This window comes from Stenella coeruleoalba, assembly GCF_951394435.1.
Source record: "Stenella coeruleoalba genome assembly, chromosome: 5".
NCBI lineage: Eukaryota > Metazoa > Chordata > Mammalia > Artiodactyla > Delphinidae > Stenella > Stenella coeruleoalba.
Window position 1 is genome coordinate 65,840,304 of NC_137150.1, and position 25,712 is coordinate 65,866,015.

Here is a 25,712-nt window from a genome sequence, read left to right on the forward strand (position 1 = left end):
TAGGGGCTAATACATAGTAACTGTTGAATGAATGTCTCCAGACTTCCGGAAAGACATTACAGAAGAGGCACCATTTGATCAGAGACTTAAAGAATCAGTAGGCAACTTCCAGGCAGAAGATGGCTATGTTTGAGCTGCAGATGAGAAACATGGAGGAGAGTCATAAAGAACAAATCATAGACTATAGAAGGAGGTGCTGGTGGACAGATATGAGTACACACATGAGTGTATGGTCTATTCCCATCTCTACATAAGCCTAAGATTAGGCTTAATATGCTGTGACTAATATAGGAAATAAGGAGGTGTCTAGACAGAAAGGCAAGGGCTAGATTGGAACATCCTTATAAAGTGTATTTAAAAAAGGGAGAGAGAGTACACCATGATTAAAAAGAGTTCCACACAAGGCAGAGTCATTGGCAAATCTGGATCAGCAGAGAGCTGGGATCAGATAGTCGTGTTAGAGAGATCACTGTGACAATATTGAGGAGGAGATTGAGAGAGAAGTGAGGTTAGATCACGGCAATAAACAGCTCTGAGAAGTGATGATGGGAGCCAGAACTAGGAGAGAGAAAGTGAGACGGGGGTAAAGTACAGGGATGCCAGATGTAATCAGGGCTTATATAGAAGACATAATAGTAGATTAGGGGTGTGTGCGTGCGTGTGTGTGTGTGTGTGTGTGTGTGTGTGTGTGTGTACGTACATGCAGGGTGTGTTCAGGGAATGGGCGGGTTAATGGTGAGAGGGATATAGGAATGTAAGATGTTATTCCGAGTTGGGCAGAAAGGAAGTTGAGGGCCTGCTCCCAAAGGTGAGCAGGAGAGGTGCTCTTACAGCCCTTTGTCTGTTCTTGTCTCATGGCCACAGCCAGTTCTGCCTGGTAGTGGAGACATCCGTTCAAACAGTAATTGATCAGTCCCTCTACCAGACTACATACAAACTCCTGGGGGACAGGAAGACATGCACTATTCATCCTGGGACACTATCCTCCTCCCATTAAGCTCGCTGAGCTTTCCATGTTGAAGATGCTTAGAAAATAATTAATGGAAAAATAACCACATAAAAACACTGCTACAGAGACATTCAAGTCTCAGGGAAAAAATATGTATATACGTGTATATATATATGTATATATCTGTATGAGTGTAATTTTAAAAATGTGCTTGTTTTTCAAAATGAAAATGTTAAATCATGATAAAACTTCAAGAATTCTTGCAAAGAACAAAAAAGAAATGAAATGCCAAAAATAAATATTTGGAAGTGCCTACTAATCCAGTAAGTAGAAAAGATTCGCTGTGTATTTAATTGAATATGTGGGCCAAGAAAGTGTTGCCATAGCTTTCTTTTATCATCAAGAGCATAAATAAGTATGCTTTAAAATGATTCCTGTTCTTTACCCTTCCACCTCCAATGAGGTAAAGAATTTAAAATTGCAAAGGAAAAAAAATAGAGCTAAATGTGCTATTTTCACACACGTAGTTTTGAAATAGAAAATACTCAGAAACATGCCGGCACATACACAGCAGAATTCATAATAAAGTTGTGAGAAACCTTCTCATCTAGGGAGATATTTCCTAGAAGATAGCAATGGCTCCTGAAATTGCTCCCTGATGCCTTCCTTCAAAGACTTTAGGAATCTGGAAGTAGTGAATGTGTGTGCACATGTGTGTATGTTCACCAAGAAAGAAAAAGTGAAAGAAATTTGTTGAAAAAAGTTGCTTCTGAGGAGTTAGGTCTGCATTCTTTTTTGTTTACTTTATGAATGTGATTGGTTTTCATCTTCAAAGTATGTGACTTTTGAAGTATCTGTTTTTGGGGCAGACTCCTTTCCAGCTGCGGCCCAGAGTATGCCTGTCATTAGCTCAGTTGCTCAGTCACTGTCTCCATTTATAGTTGGGTTTGTAAAGTGTTTAAAATAGGAACTCTGGGTTTCTGCTGATCTTGAGTCATCAAAGAAAAGCAAAGCTTTATTCCTTCTTATATTCAGTTCCATCCATGTGGACATTTTTTTTTTTTTTACATTTATCAAGTTTAGTTTTTATTTCTCAGGAACTTTTAACAAATTATAATAAAACGATAGATTTGTTAATTGCTTAGTAGAGGGTTAACACAGTAAACTTTTAAGCTGTAATTATTATAGTTAACAATAATAATAACAATTATTATTATCGTCATCTTTCAAAAATACTCCATCAGTGATTTTGCACAATTCTGTACACCTAAACACTGATAAACACTTAAGCACTTTTAATACAATGCTTTTATCAAAATTTCATAGCACAGTAGCATCATTTTTTTAAAGCCTTGATTGAACTCTTTATTTGATAAATTATCTCTGTTTCATTAGTTGTTTTGTCAGGTTTTTTTTTCCTTGTTCTTTCCTTTGAAACAAATTCCTCTGCCTTCTCATTTTGCTTAACTTTCTCTGTCTCAATGAAATTTGATGAAACAGTTACCCATCCCGGTCTTGAAGAGGTGTCCTTGTGTGAGACCATCCCTATACAGTCTACCCAGTGGCTTTGGTGGGAGAACTGTATCTGAAGTGAGCACGAGTTACATCTTTCCCCAGGGTGTGCTGGCAGCTATCACCTTGGTAGGAGGAGGGGCTGGAGATGGAGGGGCTAGGGCCAGAGCCAGGTGTGAGCCAGGGCTTCTCTTCTGTTCAGTGGCCAGTACCACACTAATGGGGGGAAGAGTCAGTCCCCAATGTGGACATTTTTTAAGACCGACATGGTTGACTAGAAAAATCTAACCTTACTTTTTTTTTTTTTAAGGTTCAAACTGACTCTTCCATACTCTGTGCTACAGAATGTCAGGGTCTTACTGAGCATTTATTTAGGAATTTCTTCAGGATATATATTTTAACAAACCACTTAATGTGGAAACTGCATCTTCTGTTGGGTACTATTGGGACGACCTTCATACAGAAGGTACTATTGGGACGACCTCATACAAGACCTTGTCTTGTCTTGTCCACCAAGACAGGAATACTCAATGATGCTTAAATTACAAAAGGAAATGGCAGGTTTGCTCCCTCAGAGGCTATCAAAAAAGGAAAAAAGATAACTCTATTCAACAGCTTTCTGTAACTTAACAGAAAACTAAATCTAGAATTACAAAATCTCTAGGAAACTACAATTGAGACAAATCACAAATGTGACAGGAAAAGACAGCCGTCACAGTCAGATCCCAATGAAAATGAGAGCACACAGAAACCAGTCCCTTTCCAGGAGCTGAGTTATAAATGCATGGTGTACATAGGTCCACTTGGGGATAGAGAAGCCATTAGGGACAAAGTGATAATCTGGGGCTAGCAGAGTCAGAACTGTCATCTCCCTAGGTTCAAGAGGACCAAGGGGGAGAGCAGTGATTTAATAGGAGGAGAGAGTGTGGTAGAAGAGAGATCCTAGAAAGGACCAGTGACCCTCCTGGCTGACAGCTGGGAACTTCACAATCAGGTTCCCAGAAGACATGTGGCTCAAGAGTTTACTGGTGTCTCTCAACAGGGGCACTGTTGTCATCTTGGGTTTGACAATGATGTGTTTTTGCCTTTTAAACATTCAATGAAAATAGAATCCCCTAATCACTGTGACAGTAAAAAACATTGCCACACATTTCTAAACTCTCCCTGGTCGCTAGGTGATTTCCTCTCCAGTTGAGAACCGCTCTACAGAGAATTCCCTGGCAGTCCACTGGTTAGAATTCCACGCTTCCACTGAAGGGGGCATCAGTTTGATCCCTTAGTTCCAGGATACCTGGTCCAGGAACTAAGATCAGGCAAGCAGCATGGCATGGCCAAAAAAAAAAAAAAAAGAGAACTACTATATTTTAACCAAACATCCCTGAAATGTTTTAATCTTTACCTCTGGATCAACCTAGATCACCAGAAAGATATTCCCAGAAAGCCATATGTCTAAATCAGTATACTTGTATGTTTTGGTGGGGACAGGATAGCTGTACTATCTCCAGCCCCACATCCACATCCCAGGCAGGAAGGAGGAAAAGGGAAAAGTAGGAAGGGATCATGCTGTGTCAGGAGAGCTCTAGCTTTTCCAGAAATGCTTTGCATACATCTCATTGGCCAGAACTGTGTCACATGGCAACTCCTACCTGCAAAGTAATCTAGGGAAGAGTGGGCACATTGCTGCCCCAAACAAAACTGAAATTTTTTGAGTAATGAAGAAGGGCGGTGGGTATGGGGAAGCAGTTAGCATCTGCCCCACATGTATGTATCTCTGATGGCTTGGTGTGGGCAAATGACACTAGAGTAATATAAAGTCTTGTGTCGTTTCTTCCTATACATACTAGAATTGACCTGGAAATTAATGAACAACCGAATTAGGGTGTGGTCATTCATTTCTTGTATCAACAGATCTAATCATAGTAAGCCAGCGCAAAACTAAGACAGTCTGTCACTGGAATGTTTACAGATCCCTAATAGACTAGTGCCTTAGGATGAATGTTTGAATCTTCAAACCTTCCCTAAGCCTTTACTTATCCCCAGCCTAACCAAGACCTCTCACAGTTCAGCAGAAAGTCTTTTAATCTTTGTGGCCTTAGGACAGTTTTAGGGCATTCAGTAAGTATTTCTAAATTGAACAAATGAATGCGACAAAAAACAGAAAGATGTAAAGGGAGGAGGCTGCATTTGAGTTATCTTTGGTAAATCACTTTTTGACAGGAATCTTTGATCCTAAATTTAGTATTTCTTTGGTTGTACCAGCAGTATTTGTTTATTTCTCCCAACACCCCTCATTGCTTTTTTTTGTTCCCTCTGCTTAGTCCTTCAGCTCTCTTTCTCTAGTATTGCCTTCTAGCAGTATGGTGACCAAGTCCTCGGGTAGTCTGTTTGAGATCCCATTGTTCAATTTATCTGTTTTCTTTTGGTGCTGGTGCTTTTGATGTTTCTATATGTATTTTTAAAAAAATCATTGCCAAATCCAATGTCATGAGTTTTTTTCTTCTGTGTTTTTTTTAAGGAGTTTTATACTTTTAGCTCTTACATTTAGAGCTAGAATTTTGGGTTACTTTTTGTATACAGTGTAAAGTAAGGGTCCAACTTCATTCTTTTGCATGTGGATGTCCAGTATTCCCAGCACCATTTGTTGAAAAGACTATCCTTTTCCCATCAAATGTCAAAAATCAAACCATGTATGCAAGGATGTATTTCTGGGCTCTCAATTCTATTCCATTGGTCTATGTCTGTCTGTATGCCAATGGAACACTGATTATTATAGCTTTGTAATAAATTTTGAAGTTGCGTAGTGTGAGAGCTCCAGTCTTCTTTTTCAAGATTGTTTTGGTTATTCAGAGTCTCTTGCGATTGCATATGGATTTGTCTATTTTTGCAGAAAAGTTCCATTGGGATTTTGACAGGGATTGCATTAAATCTGTACATTGCTCTGGGTAGTATTAACATTTTTACAGTATCCAGTCTTCCAATCCATGAACATGATATGTCTTTCCATTTAGCTGTATCTTCTTTAATGTCTCAGCAACATTTTGTACTTTTCAGTGTATAAGACTTTCACCTCTTTGGTTAAGTTTATTCCTAAGTTTTTTCTTTCTTTTTGATGTTATTATAAATGGAATTGGTACACAGAAGGACAACTGATTTTTGTGTTGTCTGTGAACTCTTAGAAGGCAGGAACCATGCCTTGTTTATGTTTTGCCGAGTTAATACAGAAGTAAGAATGGCATTTATTAATATTTGTCTGTTTATGTATTTTTATTTTTTATTAGCAATAATCTTTGTCTTTTTTTTTTTTTCCTTTTCTCTTTTCTGCTTTAGGGCTCTACTAGCTCAACAACAGCTTCTCCTCCAGTCTCCACCCCTGTCACAGGACATAAGAGAATGGTCATACCAAACCAGCCCCCTCTGACGGCAACGAAAAAGTCTACGTTGAAGCCACAGCCTGTACCCCAGGCTGGACCCATCCCCGTGGCTCCAATTGGAACGCTAAAACCCCAGCCTCAGCCCGTCCCAGCCTCCTACACTACGGCATCTACCCCTTCAAGGCCTACCTTCAACGTGCAGGTGAAGTCAGCCCAGCCCAGCTCTCATTACATGGCTGCCCCTTCACCAGGACAATTTTATGGCTCAGGGCCAGGGGCCCAGGGCTATAACACTCAACCAGTTCCTATCGCTGGGCAGGGTCCACCTCCTTCTACACGGGGAGGCATGGATTATGCGTATATCCCACCACCAGGACTTCAGCCTGAGCCTGGGTATGGGTATGCCCCCAACCAAGGACGTTATTATGAACCCTACTGTGCAGCGGGGCCTGGCTATGGGGGCAAAAATGACTCTGATCCTGCCTATGGTCAACAAGGTCACCCAAATACCTGGAAGCGGGAACAAGGCTATACTCCTTTTGGCACCGGGAACCAGAACCCTGCTGGGATGTATCCAGTTGCTGGTCCCAAGAAGACCTATATCACAGATCCTGTTTCAGCTCCCTGTGCACCACCACTGCAACAAAAGGTAGGGAACTCATTAATATAATGATGGGAATAAGGGGGTACCTATCTTGGTCTGCCTTCCCCAGGAAGCAGAGCCTAAGGCAGAAGTATATGTGCTACTTTTATTTCATTAGAAAGTACAATCTGAAGGAAGTGCATGAGCGAAGCAGGAAAATGGGGAGATCCTATTTGGGGGTATGGGGGCGTGTTACCAATATGGCTTCCGTTTAGTATCAAGTACAACTAATTTTTCAATCTTGAAGGACCATCTTCCAAAAGAGCATATGAACTGTAGCAGCTCAGGACAATCTGTTCGGGGAGAGGAAGGGAAAATAATTTATCTTCCAGCTCCTTTCCTGTTGGTCAGAGCTTCCTTCTGTGGGTCATAGACTTCCTCACAGTTAGATGTTGCATTTACTTGGTCACTAAATAGATCTGAAGTATCTGATGCCTCAGCAGGGACAGGGAATCCCCACATGTGGAGGTGAGAGGTGCTCAGGGCAGTATGAGATGAGCTGATGACAGGTTGGGCTCATGTGAAGGTGGTACCATAGTGACTGCTGGGGAAGAACAAGTGGACAAGGGCCCAGGAGACAGGTGAGGCTAAGGAGATCTAAGGTAATGCAGATACCTTGTCTAGTTTTCTTTGGGAAGGGGCTATAGTAGAATGGCACTTGTGTACTACCCCTTGTTTATCTACATTAATGATCCTCCAAGAAGAATATTACTCTCCAACCATTAACCCTATTAGGCAACTTAAAAAAATTCTTTATGACAGTTATCTTTTTTGTTGTTTGATTTAATTTCAAGCATGTATGTGTTTTAAGTCAACATGTTCAATTACTTCCTGTGAATAGGCAAGATATAATACTATACACACCTACTCACCTGCAACGTGGAGTTTTCATGTGTCCTTGAACCAACATGATGATGTTTCCTCCCACCGTGAAAAGAGGAACCAAGGAGAGTTACTTGGAAGGAGATAGATGGAGAAACCAATCTAGTTTCCAGCCATTGTGTTAGAACCGAGCACTCCCTTTCCCATAGTAAGAACTGTAAGAAATCAGAAATTGGAGAGCCCTTGATTATCGAGAAGTTCAATGATAAATTGGGAGGATGTACTGGGTGGAAGTTTGGACTATATGTTTGTTTTTTTTTTAATCCTTTACACAGTTGAGATTGTCAGTTTCCAGGCATATCCATTCACATTTTCAACATTGTAACAGAATTTAGTGAGATCCTTACTTTCTGGATAGGGAGTTTACTAAATCACTGTTCTCACATGAAAGCATCTGCTCTGATAATGATGCACGTGGATTTTAGGTTCCTTAGAGGAAAGAGCCCTTCCCAGCAAGTGGGGCCTGTGGGTAGCTGGAGACACCCATCAACCTTATGATTGCCCATTACATGAAAGTGGACCAAGCCATGATCATCTTCCAACATAAAGATTTCAAGTGAAAATGTTAAGTGTTTTTGAAACATTACTCTTGGAAGGACTTTCTTTCCAAAAATCTCTGTATGAAAAGAAATGTTATTGAGGGTTTTTTGTTTTGTTTTGTTTTGTTTTTAAAATAAATATTGCCCAAAATAGCCAAGCTGGACAACCTTGCCCTTCGTTAACATTGCAGTATATTTGCATTCGTCCATCCTGACCCCAGAGCAACCGGTTCAGAAGAAAATGAGGTTATTCAGCTTTACCTCAGTTTGGTAAAATTGCAACAAATTCCCCTACAGAAGATTAAAAATTTAGGTTGGGACAATGGCCATCAACATTTAAGTTCCAATAGGTATGCAGTTTTGCCCTGTCCAAAGCAGCCTGACTGTGATAGGATGGCTGAGTGATGTTCCTAAGAGCAGGAGATGGGCCCTGAGTTATTTAAGGATCCTATTACCCCACCTGGGGAAACAGACATGAGACAGAGCAAAAGTATGTCTAGGTGGAGAGAATGATCTGGTAAAGTACAAAGCCAATCTTTGAGTTTCCTGATTTCCCATCATGTCACTGGGCCCTCTGGAACCAATCCAGTAGTGTAAACAAAAGGATCAGCACCCGCTGCAAGGCCTGGTTCTAAGATGTTAGGTCCAGAAACATCACTAGTATTTGGTCTGTCTTCATCAGCTTACTTGGGGTGACAGAATGAACTTTTATTAACCCCTCTCCAGAAAGCATGAAACTTTATTTTCCTTCTTATTGCAGTAAAAGAATGATTCAGGATGATCTATTACCTTGTTAAGGATTCTGGACGTCAGTGGATTTCATGTCATTTAAAAAAAAATTCGGAAATATTTGTTTTTCAACAGTGTCATGTGTTTTAACATCATATTGTGCATTTAAAAAATGAAAATCAAATCATGTACTTTTTGCTGTGATTATTAAGGAGAGTGGTTAGAGATTGATATTTAGCCATCTGTCTTTGTTTTGGGAAAGGGGAAAGAGGCTGGTGAAGCTACAGATATCGTCTGTGTGTGTTGTGGGAGCATTGGTGGATGAAGGGGTGGGCTCTTTCACAGTTGGTCTTTGAGCAGAACACGACTGTATTCAACTGCACCTGTGCACAGAGCACCTTATTGTCTCAAGTATTAACTTTGCTTGGCTTAGCGATGTGACTCCTGGCTTGAGAAGTGAGTCCTGATTCGAATCCCAGTTCCTCCCTTGATATTCTTTCAGCTTGAGGAAAAGCCTCTAGACCTCTTTATGTCCTGCTCCCAGCCTCAGTAAAGTGGAATGTCATCCTCACTAATTAATTAATGATTGCAAAAGGCTTGGAAATCTCCAAGGGCTGAATAATTACCAAGTGAGGACTATTCAGCGTTTTCACTGGCTTTCATTTATTTCCAGTTTTTTAGGCACTGATGGAAAGCATACCTCGGTGCCTTAAAACAATTACCTTTTGTTGCGTTGAGAAGTTCTTAGGAGTTTGGCATTTAACCCATTAAGGAAAACGTTTTCAAAAAATGAAAGAAAGAAATCTCCTTTAGATTTGAGATAAGCTGCTTTAATTTTTCCACGCCATGGTGTGACATAGAAGAAGAAGTAGAAGAAGGGAAGGAGAAAGTAGGAAAGAAAAGGAAAAAAAAAAAGAAAAAAGAAAGGAAGAAACGAATGAAGAAAGGAAGGAGACCAAATCAGAACCTACAAGCCTTGGGGGATCGTGATTATATTTGTGTTTCCATAATGTGCTGAGCACTGAATTTGCTTGCTACAGTAGACCATAATGTGTTTCCTGGACCATGTGAGCTGAGTTCCTTGAAAAATATTTTTATAAGCAAGTCTTTATAAGAGAGAAATGTTCTCTTCTCACTGGAAATTCTCTTAAAGACACAGTGGAATCTCTTCTCTTTGCCATTTTATAAAAGCTGATATCTGCTGGTTGTTCACAGAACTTTTGTCCTGTGTGTTATCCTCACATTCCCGTGAGGTAGGATGTGTATTTTCTCCAATATTCAGGTAAGGTGAGTCAGCTTGAAAGCCCCAGAGCCAGGACCTAGAGGCAGTCATCACTTTCAGGTCCACAGTGGCAGGTAGCTTTAGCTTCCACTTCCTTGTCATAAACCTAATCTATGGCAGCCTCGGCTCTGTTGCAGACACAGGTATTTCCTCTGCAATATGTTAAGAGTGCTCGTGCTGTGCATCTCTGGAAAGCTGTGGAGACCCAACTAGTGGGGGTTGGGGGTAAGTTATATTCTAAAACCATCTATTAAAATTTCCTTGGAAAAATCCTTCAGGAGAGTGAGAACTTGGGGATCAACCAATCACCTTTCAATAAATCCAACACCAAGTTTATCTTATCCAGAGTCAGAACAGATTCCTACTGTTCATTTAGTGTTTGAATCTGGGGATATTTAATGCGTCAGAGAGGAGAGTGAGGGTAGTGAACTACCAGGGTCAGTGTTTACGGATCCCCAAGACCTGGGAATTGTTGAGATTAAGAAAATATTTGATAATGTTGATACAGTAGCATTTCAGATATTCAAGTAATATCAAAATATTTAAATTTCATTTCATTGTGGTCTTTTCCACAGTGAAATAGAGGTTGTATATATTGGGTGTCCTGCAAGAATTGGTGGCATTTGGGAGAAAACTATCTTTATGGTAATCCCTATGCTAAATATCTCTCAATTCCAGGATCAGAGAAACAAAAAAGAAGTGTTAGTTTGGGTGGGGAGAAGGATAGATGTGGATATAGGCCTCCAGTCAGGTGCTAATAACACCTAGGTCTGTATAAAGCTGAGGATGGAAGAGATTGCTTGAGGAGGACAGTGACCGTAATATGAGTAATTCCCCTTTGCACAGGGTTTTTCAGTTTCCAAAATGCTTTGAGGACGTCACAAAAAACATAAGCGATAAGCACAGGTAGAGGATTTTGTCTCTCTTTTACTGATCGGGGTTCAAAAGCTCAATAATGAGAGTCACTCACCCAAGGTCATATGTCCAAGTCATGGGTGAGCCACGATTCCAAATCAGGTTTTCAGAAGGTTTGTCCTCATGCTTTCCACCTGGTAAACGATGGATGTTGGCTTGGTGTTTGGATGGGGGGAGCGCCACATCAGCACGGGCAGCCACTGAGCGTGGCTCCACCATGGCCCACATCACAGGCAGACATGTCGATAGGCTCAGGCAGTTGCGGTGCTGTGTCCTGAGATCAACAGCTTCAGCGGAAGCACCGTTAGATCCCTGCTGGGCACCCAGGCTCAGCACCGTGGAGCTATGCTTCCTCTTTCCCATCACTATGTACAATTTATTCCAGTGTTTCTACGTTCACAGTGTCTCAAATCTGTTTTCTTAGTGAAGCGCCCTTTGCTACTGTCCTGGTTGAGTTGTCCCCGTTTCTCACCTGAGCCATTGAAATGGCCCTTTATTGGGTGTCCCCACCTCTAGTCACTCCACACCTGTTCATCCTACACATGCTATCAGATTAACCTTTCTACCCCACAGCTCTGCGCTTGTCACTAATTACCTTTTCTCAAAAACCTTCAGGAGTCCCCTCCCAGTTATGGAATGAATTGAAACCCCAGCCTAGATTTCCAGTTTTATCTCCCCCTTTAAGCATCCCAGCTTCCAGCTGAGAAATTACATTCCTAGTTATTTTTCATCTCTATAGCTTTCATCGTGGGGCTATTTCTTCCTCGAATGCCTTCCCAGACCTCCCCCCAAATAAATTAAATGTTTGCCTATCCAACGTGACCCATTAAGACCAAACTAAAGTGTTAATCTCTCTTGTGAAGCCTTCTCTTTCTAAAATTAAGTTGTACGTTATTTTACCCTCTCTTATGTAAATTTTCACACACTTACTGTACTAGAATCATTTATGTACCTGTCCCTCACCAGCCTATGCCCTAGCATATAGTAGCCTCTGAGATTTAGGGGATAGAGATGGTATCTGAGCACTGTTTCGTCCAGAGTAACTAAGACAGTACATAATACATTCTTGTTTAATGAAGGTACTTGAAGAAACTTCCTATGTCCTAATAAAATAAGGAGTAAGCCCTGCTTTAGAACTTAGCAGATTGTTGATCAAAATGCCAAAACCCAAGCCTACACCACCAAATTAGCTTAGGTGACCTCAGTAACACACACGTTGTCACATGAGCAACTCAGTGTCCAAAGTAGCTAGATAATTTCTCATGTTCACAATTGTGCTAATGTTTTACATTCCTTCTGGGATACATGTGTGTATGTGTATGCTGTTACGGACACAGTCTTTTTTACTTTTTGCATTTGCCAAATGTCCATAGAATTTGTTGATTCAGATTCTTTAATTACCTTTTTGAGGTTCAATGTATATACAATAAAATGTGCCCATTTGAAATGCACAAGGCAGTGAATCTTTGGCAAATTTGTGCACCTGGGTGACCACCATCAAAATCAAGATAGAGAACATTTCCACCACCCCACAGAGCTCCCTCGAGCCCTCTTGTAGTCAGCCCCCTTTACCCTCAGCCCCAGGCAACCTTTCTGCTTTCTAACATGGATTATTTTTTCCCTTTCTAGAATTCCATATAAATAGAATCAGATAGTATATACTCTGGCATCTAGGCTCCTTCTACTCACTGTAATTTTTTTGAGCCTCATTTGTGTATGTATCCATTATCTGGATATACTACATTTTGTTTATCCATTCACTTGTCTGGGGGCATTTTTTTCCTCCATTTTTGAGTATTAATAAAGCTGCTATGAACATTCATGTACAAGTTTTATATGAACATAGTTTTCATTTTTCTTGGGTAAATACCTAGCAGAGGAATTGCTAGGTTGTGTGGTAAATATTTAACTTCATAAGAGACTGCTGAATTGTTTTCCTAAATGTACCATTTTACAATATCACCAGCATTGCATGAGAGGTTCAGTTGCTCCCTAATCCTGGCAGCACTTGGTGTTGTCAACCTTCTTAATTTTAGCTATTTGCATGCTGTATAGATGTATCTGATTGTGGTTTATATTTACATTTTCCTTTTGATTAATGATGTGGAACACTTATTATTCACGCACTTATTAGCCATTTCTATGTCTTCTTTTGTGAAGTGTCACCAAATTTTTGATTTATCTTTTAAATTGGATTGTTTCTTTTTTTTTTTTCTTCTGGAAGAGTACATTATGTATTGAGTAAGAGTCCTTAGATATATGCATTCCCAGTCGGTGACTTGACTTTTCATTTTCTTAATGTTGTTTTCTAAGAGCAGAAGTATTTACTTTTGTTGGAGGTCAGTTTATCACTTTTATCTTCTATAGTTTATGCTTTCTGTTTCCTTAGGTATTTTGGCCTCCTCATGGTCATAAAGATTTTATTCTGTGCTTTCTTTTAGATGCTTTACAGGTAAATTCAAGGTTATAATTCCCTTCGAGTTAATCTTTGTGTATTGTGTGAGATAAGGGTCAAAAGTCATTTACCCCCATTGAGATACACAGTTTTTCCATCATGGTTTATTGAAAAGACTCTTTTCTTCCATTGAAATACCTTGACACCTCTGACAAAAATCAATTGACCACAGATGTGTGGGTCCATCTGGACTCTATCCTTTTCCATTAATTTGTATATCTATCCTCAAGCCAATGCCACACGATCTTGATCTCTGACTTTTATACAAGATTTTGAAATCTGACAATATAAGCTTTCCATTTTTCTTCTCTTTCAAAAGTGCTTTGATTATTCTGAGTCTTTTCCATTTCCTTATACATTTTAGCATCAGCTTGTCAATTTCCACAAAATAACTTGCTGTGATTTCAGTTGAGATTTTGTTGAATCTATACTTTGAAAAGAGCTGATATCTTAACAATATTGAGTCTTCCAACCCATGAACATGGTATATCTCTCATTCTATTTATGCTTTTATTAATTTCTCTCAACAATGTATTATAGTTTTACCCATATTTTGTTAAATTATTTCATATTCTGGGTGCTATTACATATGGTATTTTTAAAAAATTCTTAATTTGCAGTTATTTTGTAGTGTATACAAACACCATTGATTTTTTAATATTGACCTTGCATCTTATGACCTCTTTAACAGTTTTACTAGCTTCTTAAGACTCCTTAGGCTTTTCTACCTGATCATTTCACCTGCAAATAAATTCTTGATTCAACTGTTTATTTCCTTTATGGATAAGAGTCTATCCATCAACTTTCTATGTTTGGAAGATTTGCTTCTTGATTGAAGAAGAGACTGTTTCCTACATTTTTTTTTTTTTTTTTTTTTTTTGCGGTACGCGGGCCTCTCACTGCCGTGGCCTCTCCCGCTGCGGAGCGCAGGCTCCGGACACGCAGGCCCAGCGGCCGTGGCCCACGGACCCAGCCGCTCCGCGGCATGTGGGATCCTCCCGGACCGGGGCACGAACCCGCGTCCCCTGCATCGGCAGGCGGACTCTCCACCACTGCGCCACCAGGGAAGCCCAGTTTCCTACAAATTTGAAGGATGGAAATTGGAAAATAAAAATAAAAAAATCTTTACTCTCCGTTCCTCTAGACCGGCCTGTTGAAACTGTCAGACATAGAAATTATCTTCAGAATCAGTAGGTTATAATCCCTTAAAATTACAGATGAGAAACTGAGGCCTGAAGAGTTACAGTGACCTGAAGAGTTAGTTATACAACTCGTAAGTGGCACATTTGAGTAGAAAACTTGACGCTTTTTTCTAAATCACAATTTCTCTCTACATTGGTTCAAGACCAATAAGATCGGAAGTATAAAGGACCTTTAAAAGGTATAATAACTATTGTTAAAAGGAGCTGATCTCCTGGCCTTAGGCCTCCACACGAATTCTGTAAGGCCTCTTAATAATAGAAGATGGATGCCATTCTGGTGTTCCTTGTTCAGGCTCACAGTTGTTCCAGTGAGACGACTGGTTCTTAGGGTCTTTATGATTTTGACTCAATCTGTCATCTCTCCTGATTTTATTTTTTTAATTTATTTATTTTATTAGAGTTTTTTAAAAATTATTTTATTTTATTTATTTTATTGAGGTGAGCAGGGGCTACTCTTCGTTGCGGTGCGCAGGCTTCTCATTGCAGTGGCTTCTCTTGTTGTGGAGTGTGGGCTCTAGGCACGTGGACTTCAGTAGTTGTGGCACACAGGCTTAGTACTTGTGGCTCGCAGGCTTGAGAGCGCAGGCTCAGTACTTGTGGCGCACGGGCTTAGTTGCTCCGTGGCATGTGGGATCTTCCCAGACCAGGGCTCAAACCCTTGTCCCCTGCATTGGCAAGCAGATTCTTAACAACTGTGCCACCAGGGAAGCCCCTTCCCCTGATTTTAAAAGTTACCATGAGGATGGATGTCCTAGTACACTAAGACATGTCTGTGAATATTATTTATTCATTTTACTTGTATAATGTTTTCCATAGATTTAGATATTTGAAAGTATCCCAGGTCCCTAATCTCTTTGGAAAATTAAATCGTTTTAACAAATGACTCTAGCAATATGTAATTTTTCTGTGTTTAAGAGCAAGAGAATGCACTTCATTTTGCAAGTGGACCCACTGATATGTCTCTCTAGAAATCTTCTTTCCTTCTTGGCCAGCTGCAAACAACCACGCTGTCCTATTTCAGAGGAGAAACTATAGTTGTTCTCCTCCCCAGCAAACAAAGACACTCAACCACTATCAATGTATAATAATTAGTGGTGAATATAAAACCTTTGACAGATGTTACACACAGAATATTGGGAAGTATCCCAAAGTGAAAGTCAAATAGTTGACTTTCCAAAACTGCCATTGTCCCAGAAATATTTACTTGTTATGTTAGGTCTTTGATTTTCTGCAATATGGAAAACCCAACTTTTGGATATACTCTTAGCAAATAATACAGTGTTTGCTCTATTTCATCCTTAGAATTCAGTGACTGTTCTTCAGAAAAATACAATATGGTTTATTTCAGAAGTTTACTTAACTATAACATCTTAGTTTATGTAACAGTAACATGTAGCATTTTTGTAACCGCTTACAAAATTTACCAAATACTTTCATATGTGGGGAAAACTCTGTAACATGTCCAGGGGCAGCTTGCCTAGTATCATACCAATACCCAATGTCAGAGGAAGGATAAGCTCTTAGGTCTTCTGACTGCCAACCCAATGTGTTCTTTCTACTCTGTGACACTTGCCTTCATTCGTAGCTGTCTGTATTTACACGTGTTAGCTCACTGTACAGTTATCCAAACATCAAATATTCATGGGGCCAAACACTTTAAAACCTTAAAGTTGTATTTCTGGGACGTAACACACTTAACATTTGAAACCCAAGATTCAGTCAACATTATATCAAGAGTCCAGGAGTTGAAGCTATATACTAAATATAAGTTCCAGATAACAGGCCCCCTTTTATTCTGTCTTTATAAGTACTTGGTATATTTATTGCTCAAATATAGACACCTTGTTTATTTTTTATGTACCTTTAGGTATTATTGTGAAAAGGGATAAGAGAGTAGAGGTGTGCTTTGTATTCTTTATAGATCTGTTAGCTAAATGTATTTTTCATTGTGCATACATGCAATCTTTAACGTGAATTTGGATAGACTTACTATAAAGATAATACTTATAATCTTTACCAGATGAACCCCCCCCTTTTTTTTTTAAATAGCCCGTGATTTTATTTTTTTTTATTTTTTATTTTTTTTGCGGTACGCAGGCCTCTCACTGTTGAGGCCTCTCCCGTTGCGGAGCACAGGCTCCGGACGCGCAGGCTCAGCGGCCATGACTCACGGGCCCAGCCCCTCCGCGGCATGTGGGATCTTCCCGGACCAGGGCACGAACCTGTGTCCCCTGCATCGGCAGGCCAACTCCCAACCACTGCACCACCAGGGAAGCCCGAAACCCCATTTTTAATCCTGCTTTTCATCCCATCCAAAGGATGCAGAGTATTAAGCAGGCTCTCTATGAGACAGCTGAGGCTGGTAATCCCTGCAGGGGTGGGGAAATTGCTAGTGACCAGCAGAGAACCAGATAAGAGTTAAGCAAGGCAGGTGGGGAACATGGACCAAGGCCCTGCCAACTGCAACCCATGGGCCAATCTCACCTGCCACCTGGTTCGGTAAATAATGTGTTATTTGAAATTCAGCCGTGCTCACTTGCTTAAATATTATCCATGGCTGCTTTCACACTAAAACAGTAAAATTGAGAAGGTGCAGCAGAAGCTGTATGTTCTTCCAAGCCCAAAACATTTACTGTATGTCCCTTCACAGAAGAAGTTTATCAACCCCTTACTGAAAATATGGAAATGACTTTGCAAAATTTATGTTCTCATTAAAATTGCTTGAGTAGTTTTCAGCTATTTTTTTCTTAGCCAGTATATACTACATCTTGAGCCGGAGGTCATTGGTGGGAAGCTGGGGGCAGGGAAGAATTAAATGTCAAAACTCCAAATTAACCTGCTACTTACAGAATAGATTCTGCATCCCTCCTGTTTTCCCAGCCTGGTCAACTACTCTTTAGCCTTCAAGAGCTATCTCTAATATTAAGTGCTTGGAGAAGCTTGACCATTCATCCAGTCCCCACATATTATTAGTCTGTCTTTCTTCTGAATTCTTCTCACAGCACTTTTTAAAATCCCTTTACTATAGCATACATCTTATTGGATATTTTAAATAGGTAATAACTTTATTGAGATATAATTCATACACAATAGAATTTACTCATTTTAAATGTACAATTCAATCGTTATTATTGTTACTATTATTTTAGTATATTCTTGGAGTTGTGCAACCATCACCAGTTTTCTCATCCCAGGAAAAAGCTCCTTACCCATTAACAGTCACTCATTTCCCTCAAACCTTCCAGCCCTTGGTAACCACTAATCTACTTTCTGTATCAATGGATTTGCCAGATCTGGACATAGACCATAGGACAAAGACCATACAATATATGGTCTTTTACTGGATTCTTACCATAATATTTACAAGTTCCATCTGTGTTGTAGCTCATATGAGTACTTCATTCTTTTTTATTGCTGAATAATATTCCAGTGTGTAGACATTCTACACTATATTTACTTTTTCGTCAGTTGATAGGTGCTTGGGTTTTTTCCACTTTGGCTATTATGAATGATGTTATCAATATTTGAGTACAAGCTTTTGTGTGGACGTTGCTTTCAACTCTCTTGGGTATATACCTAGCAGTGAACTTGCTGGGTTATGTGGTAACATTTTGTTTAACCTTTTGAAGAACTGTTGGACTGCTTTCCAAAGGAGCTATACCATCTTACATTTCCACCAGCAGTGTATGAGCATTTCAATTTCTCCACATCCCCACATCCCATTTGATTTTAATCATGTTACGTGTCTGCCTCCCCAGGTAGACATCTATGTTCTTCAAGTGTGTGAATCATGTCTAATTCAGTTGTGTTTCTTGTACACCTAACATAGTATCTTGCATATGTCAGGCACCCATGAATGAAAGAATCAATCAAAGTGAAATGATGGACATGGACCCACGTACAGTTCTTATTACTGAGGGTTCTTTGTGTTTTTTTTTTAATAGCTGTGCTTTTGTACGTGTTTAATTTTTTTTTTTTATTCTAGCTGTGTTCCTGGTCTCTTCTGGTCTTTAGCTCCTAGCTTGTATTACCAGTAGATTAATCTTTCAGATGGAGTCTATTTTAGTCCTTGTTAATTTCCCAGCCTACATCATTGTAGTCTTTCTCTCCTTTGTTGTGGTCAGTTTAAATTGCTCTTGTCTCTGTCCCATACAGCTCATGTTATGTGTAAACCCAAAGAAGCTTTCTTCATCACTGAGGGAAATAGGGCCTTCTGATCTCACCTTCTCCCACATGGCATTGTTGCTCTTTTCAGAAGTGAGTCTGCTCTTCCAGGAGCTCAAGCCTGAAACCTGAAGTCATGCTTGATTCCTCTTTTCTCTCACACAGCAAAATGCGTTCATCTCCACCTTCAAAGTGTGTATAAAACGCCACCATGTCTCAGCGCCTCCACTGCCTGCACCTGTCCAAGCCCCAGCACATCTTGCCTGGGTCATTTAACCCCCTCCTATTGCTCTGCTCTATTCACCTTTGTTCCACTTTGCCCTGTTCTCAACCCAGAGTGATCCTGTTTGTCACATTCGTTCACTGTCCTGCTCAAAACTCCAACAGCTTCCCATCTCAGCCAAGGAAAAAAACAAAAAGCCGGAACTGTGCTTACAAGGCCCCACTGTTTCCACCCATTAACAGGCTGACGTCATCTAGCTCCGCCCCCCCTTCCCTCTACTCCAGCCACACTCCTGTTTCAGGGCCTTTGTTTTGTTGAGCCCTTTCCCCCTGGTATCCACGTGGCCTATTCTCTCACCTCCTGCGGGACCTCACTCAAAGGTTACTTTGCTGGAGAAGTCTTCCCTGACCACCCTAAAATCCCTCCACTGCCCCAAAGTGTCCCTATCTACCTTCACTTTATTCCCCTGTAATGTTTTTTGTTTTGTTCTTTTTGTTGTTGTTGTTACATTATGATTTCACTGCACATTCCTGCTCTTAGAGAACAGAGACCACGCATTTTTATCATTTGTATCAGGCACATAGATAAGTGCTTAAAAACATAACAATTTTAAAAGCTGGTGCAGGCCACGCAGCCCATATATAGTTACTGTTTGCTCTGAGCTATCTGGAACCTCCACAGTGTGCTTGGTTTGATTCCTTTTTTTTATTTTTTCTTATTAATCATCCATTTTATACACATCAGTGTATACATGTCAATCCCAATCTCCCAATTTCCCCTGTAATGTTTATTTCCATCTAACGTACTGTGTATCTTAATCATTTGTTTTTTTTGTGTCTCTCCCTCTAGAATGTATCCCGAGAGCAGAGTTTTGTTTGTTTGTTTTTCTGTTTAGTTAACTGCTGTATAGAGAACACTGTCTGACAAACAGTAAGTCCTCAGAAAAAATGAATGAACAAATGCTGAGCACAGGATCATTCCCTCCGTTATTTTTTTATCCAGATAAGTCTGCAGTGATGTGACAGTGACTTTTATTATGTGAAAAGGGTGCAAAGCCCTGAGGTCTTTCAATATATGCCACCCATTTATGTATGATTTCCCCAAACTGCGTGTTCCCCATCCCACCCGCCTTCTACTACCTGAGCTCCCCAGCCCTCCCTTTAACACCATGATAATGTTGACATGGTAGATAGACCCTGGTATTTGACATCAAATCTGAGGTTGGAGTCTAAACTACAAAGAAAGTCCTGCGTGATGACAGATGGGCAAGTACTCTTTTATTATAAAATACCACAGCTATTTGAAAGGTTATTATTATAATTTGAAGGACTTAGTATAAAGGAGGGGAACCAAAAATCTTTAAATATTTTAAAGCTAAATCAGGTACTGTGCTAAGCACTTTCTGTGGATTAGCTCATGCAATCTTCTCAGTAACACTTTCAGGTACATAGTGTTATTATTTTCACTTTGCAGATAAAAACTGAGTCTTGGAGAGATTAAGTAGTTTACTGAATCCAGAAACTCTTTCTTTTATAAATTTTCATGAATATAAACAAAGTTAAGAGTTAAAGCAAATTAGGTCAATTCAATGTCTACTTTTGGTGCTGGGTCAGAGTCAGAAAGAGGGTAATATTTCATTCCTCTTCAAGGTTATGTTCTAGTAGTGTTTTCAGAAGAGAGGCAGTAAGACATAGTTTTAGGCAGTGATACTTTCTGTGGATAAAATAAAAGATTTTAATAATGAGATAGAGCGTGGCTGGTTTAGATAGCCAACTCAGGAAAGTCGTTGAAGAAATGACCTTTGAGTCAAAACCTGAATAATGCACAGGGGCCAGCTGTTCTAAGATCTGGGTGAAGAATATTACAAGCAGAGGACAGCAAGGATGAGTCCTCTCAGCTTGGCATTTACAGGAATAGAAAGAAAGCCAGGGAGGCTAGAACTTGGTTGTTGGAAGAGAATGAATAAAATGAGGTGATAAAGGTGAGCAGGGTCCGTATCTTACGGACTGTAGTAAGGAGTTTGTCCTTATTCTAAATGAAATGGAAATCCACTGGAGCGTTTTAGCAAGGGACTGATAGGGCCTGGGCTTTTTTTAAGATAATCCCAGCCACTGTGTAAGATCAAAGTGGTTGTAGGAAGATTTGTTAGGTTCTGATGCTTCTGTGGTTTCCCTTAAAACTATTGAAAAGATGGGCTTATGAACTTTCTTATTTGCAAATAGAAAAGCTTTTATGTTAAGAAATTGCGAAGGTATGGGCCACTTTCGGAGCACAGAGTTTATATCTGCAGATTCCTATAGCTTTGTACTTAAACAGACTCACAGTCTCTGGCTCTAGGGACAGTGGAGGAGGGTGGTTGTTGAATGAGAAGTGGAAATAGCAAATACACACCACTTGTTCTCTCACAAGTGGCAGGGCAAGTTTTCCCAAGATAGGTAGTAATGGAAGCCATGATGGTTCAAGACGTTTGGGAGATGAACTAGAGTTGATTGTTTTTCAAAATCTTCTGGTTTTAATTACTTCGCCAAAAAAGATGTAGTGTGACACTACTAGATATATATTTTTTTAAATGGCACTTGAGCAGTTAAAAACTGAATACTCAGTTAAAGACAGCATGGACATGGGTGAGGGATGAGAGTTTTATCTACTTCTATTTCTATGACAGGCTCACTGGGATAACAGGGACCTTCTTCCTCATCCAGTCTCCACCCCTGGTGGCAGTATAACCAATAAAAGGCAGATGATGATGACATCACGTTCTTCAAGACTTTCTGTTCACACCACGTGTCATTCACCTTGACATGTGCTTCTCATCAGCCCGATATTTTGTCTCACCCTCCTCTTTCAAGTTATCTTTTCAGGTTATCCCTTTGCCTTGAAACGTCTACTACTGCAATACTTTGCAATCTTTATAACGATTCTTTGTATAAATGGCCCAAAGTGTTTATCAACAGGGGACCGCTTTCCCAGCACCTGCAATTTGGGGATATCTTAAGGTCTTTCTGTGCAGCTCAAGAGCTACTTACAAAGTACCAATGTTAGTATATTGCTGCATAGAACTATTTTTCTTAAATTTTTACTTTCAACAAATAACTACCATTTTTCTAGATGCCAAAAGATAAGCAAAAAATCAACTAAAATTTAGTTCATCCTCAAAGAGCTTGAGATATATATTATTGGTGACACTGGCCTCTGACTATTCTTACCTTATTTTTACTTATTTATTTATTTATTTTGTGGTACGCAGGCCTCTCACTGTTGTGGCCTCTCCCGTTGCGGAGCACAGGCTCCGGATGCACAGGCTCAGCGGCCATGGCTCACAGGCCCAGCCGCTCCACGGCATGTGGGATCTTCCCAGACCGGGGCACGAACCCGTGTCCCCTGCATCGGCAGGCGGACTCTCAACCACTGCGCCACCAGGGAAGCCCTCTTACCTTCTTATTGATCAGTGTGAAGTACAAAAAAAAAAATAGAGTTAGCATCCCCACTTGCTTAGAGAATAGAGCATTTCTCGCCACGATCAGTTACTTATGGGCAAATAGTTCACACAAGACAGGGATTGTAAATGCTAAAAGAAAGGGCCTGAGAGAGTTCTAGTGATCTTCAGAAGAGGTAGTGATCTTCAGTTTTGCAAGGGTTCATGTAGGATGTGACCTCTATTAGTTTTGAATCAGTGGGATTCAAAATGAGGGGTGGGAAAGTAGCCAAGATTAGATTGTTTTATTATCCAGAGTCTCTAATGGCTGAGAAATCAAAAGATCTTCCTTAACTTAGATTTATTTCAATATTAATTGACTGCCATTCTGATTCTCCGTTTTTCTTGCCATTTACCTTCTAAAAATAAGATCAATATAAAGGCTGGCTCACCACTTATATCTCAACATGTTAATAGCTGAAAGACAAGCACAGGGAACAATACTCAATATCTTCTAATAACCTATCATGGAAGAGAATGTAAAAGTAAACATATATATTTTATATATATGTATCAATATAACTGAATCACTTGGTTGTACACCTAAAACTAACACGATGTTGTAAATCAACTATATTTCAATAAATTTTTTTTAGAAATTAAAATGAATAACAACAACAAAATAAATACAAGCATGCCTAGTGAAGACCGTAACATAGCTTTTGGTTACTTACCAAAGTTAGTGGGTAAGTAATACCTAATAAATGATGAATATTAACAATAGTGATTTTTAACTACTGGGAGCTCATGTCCCCTCAGCAAGCACATTCTAATCACTTAAGAAACTTTATGTTTGAAAATCTAGTGTGGCAAAATGTGTGTGTGTTCTGAAGTTTTCAAACCTGCTTTCAAATATGAGTGCTAGATATCACCCAAGGCGAGTCATTATTTCTCTCTGCAATGCCTTCATGTGCGTTGGCTCGTTTAGTCCTGGAAGAAAGTATAAAAGAAAGTACTATTAATATCCTGAATTTTTACTAAGTGGGAAACCAAGATAGAGAGGGATTAGGCTACTCGCCCAAGACCGCATGATAAGCTCTTAGCCACGCATGATACTACACAAATTCTCTATAAAAGGATGTTAACAATAATCCTCCCTGATGTGCGGCAACCCAGCTGTAAATCTTAAATCACGTTCTTTTCTGATCATGAGTAGGACCCATATGCTAAGCTGCTGAGGATCCCTCTTCTTAGCATGAGTCTATTGAGAGGTTATCTGCCAGGAAAGATTTCCTAATCATTTTTCTAATAGATGACATAAGTTCATTTCTTCATTCCTCATCTATTGGTCTCTCCTGCCCGGTACTTACGAAGCGTCACCGTGAGGGGTGTGATGGGTGGGCTATGGAATGGAGCTAAATGGAATGTCATAGGCAAGAATGTAGCCAGTAGCCTTGAATCTCCGAGAGGAAAGTACTGCTGAGCTCTGAGAGCTGCAGGACACGTTGCATGAAGATGCATGAAGATATGAAGGCCTCCTCAGAGCCAATGTGTGGCATCAGCATAGGGTCTCCAAGTGAGAAAACAAAACCAACAATGCCCAGTTTTTCAAGTGTGATATAATTCCCCCCAAACATGTGAACTAGCTTGCAAAATGCCAGGAGTAACATTGTTTTGTACATTGGCATGAATAATTGACATTGTCTTTGAAGAGCTGATCAGAAAAGGGTAAGGGGAAAGAAAAAGTTAAAGTAAGCTGTAAAACCCAACCCACTTATATCCAAAGTACAAAGCCAGACAAAGTGAATGTTCCGTTGACTCGTGACATTTGCCATTGATTCAAAATGAGCCGGTCCTGAGAGAGGATTAAATCGATCAATAAATGTCCCAAACTGTCATTCTTAGAACCCTTGGGTAGAGCATTGAGTTGCATTCCTACAGGAGAAATGCCAAATGAGTGAGCCTAGGCCAGGTTTGTTTGGAAAGCCTTACTGAATGAACCGTGGAAGTGTGAACGTGGTCACGGGCAAAGCCCAGGATTGTTCAGCCTTCTGTGGCAGTTCTACGGGTTCTAGTACCAGGCTATTAATAGCACAAGTGTGCTGTTGCTGCTCGCTTTCCTTTTTTTTCTTAACTGCGTGGATCATGTTTACAAAGGACCCTTTCCTTTAGCAAGAGGTGTTCAGGTGAGGAAGTCATTGGTTTCCATTTTATATCCTCTGGTTCCATGCTTATTCCACGCTAAATGTCCCTGTTAAAAACAGGAGTCTAGTTTTCTACTTTGAGTGTTAACCAACTACAAAGTAAAAAAAAAAAAAAGTCCTAGAAATGAAAACAAGCTTTCCCAGTAGTCTTCTGGAACATAATAATTACCACAAAAATGTTCTCAGTACAGATTTTTAGGCTGTCAGAGATGAAACGTGTCCCTTTGCTTTCCTAAGAAGCCATCTTGCCCATTTACAAGAAATTAAGACCCAGAGAATGACTGTCCAAGGTCTCACAGGCAGGACTTTAAAACAATTTTTAAACCTCTAGATTTGGGAGATCAAGAACAATCCTGTGTCTACATTGATAGGTGATTTACCATTGCCTTCGATAAAATAACAGTGAACTTTTTAACGTAATACATTTTCATATCCATTGTCTCATTTGTTCCTGAAAACAAAACAAAACAAAACTTGTTGAGATGGACAAAGAGTGGGCAATTATCTTCTTTTGCAGATGATGACATGATTTTAGAGAATCCAAGTCACTTCCCCAATTTTACACACTGTATAAATCATAGAATCCTTGTCCCTTGTCTATAAAATCCATAGCATGCAACATGGAACTAAAAGAAATTGCAGTCTCCAGCTTTTCTGTTTACAGAATGCCCTCTGCAGTTGCTTAAAATTTAGATTGAAAAATAGGAAATTCATTTAACAGGACAGTCAATAAAAGGCTGGGGCTGATATCTAGTGATATCTAGGTGTTCTTCAGTGCTCCATCTGGGAAGGCTCTACAGATGATGTCTCTGTAGATGCCAAGGTTACACAAATCGCAGAAGCCAAATAAACCTTTTGATTAAATGATTGAATCCTAACTGGTAGTTACTACAGTATAAATGACTGTTCAAGATAGAAAGTTTTTGTAAAGAAGTATGTATAAAAAGTAAGAATTTCTGACAAAACAGTTTTGGCTTTCGCTACTATAGTTAATACACCCAACAGTGAATAGTGAGATTGTGTGTATGTGTGTGTGTGTGTGTGTATGTGTAGATATATTCAGATTCTGTGGGACCTAAAGCTTTGAAGCTTATCACTTTGGGGAGACTTCTTTTAAAAATACAAAACGATGACCAGAAAATTATTGCAGTAGTTTGCTAGGGCTGCCATAACAAAGTACCACAGACTGGATGACTTAATCAGCAGAAATTTATTTTCTCATGTTTC

The 25,712-nt window shown here is 39.8% G+C and overlaps 1 protein-coding gene across 6 annotated transcripts in view; it reads left to right on the forward strand.

Annotated features, from left to right (window-relative positions):
• LPP (LIM domain containing preferred translocation partner in lipoma) overlaps nucleotides 1–25,712 on the forward strand; it is a 695,014-nt gene that overhangs the window by 422,849 nt on the left and 246,453 nt on the right. For all 6 annotated transcript variants that reach the window (XM_079921711.1, XM_079921716.1, XM_079921713.1 and 3 more), the window contains one exon: nucleotides 5,789–6,481. In XM_079921711.1, coding sequence (XP_079777837.1) covers nucleotides 5,789–6,481 — 693 coding nt within the window. The remainder of the gene's footprint in view (nucleotides 1–5,788; nucleotides 6,482–25,712) is intronic.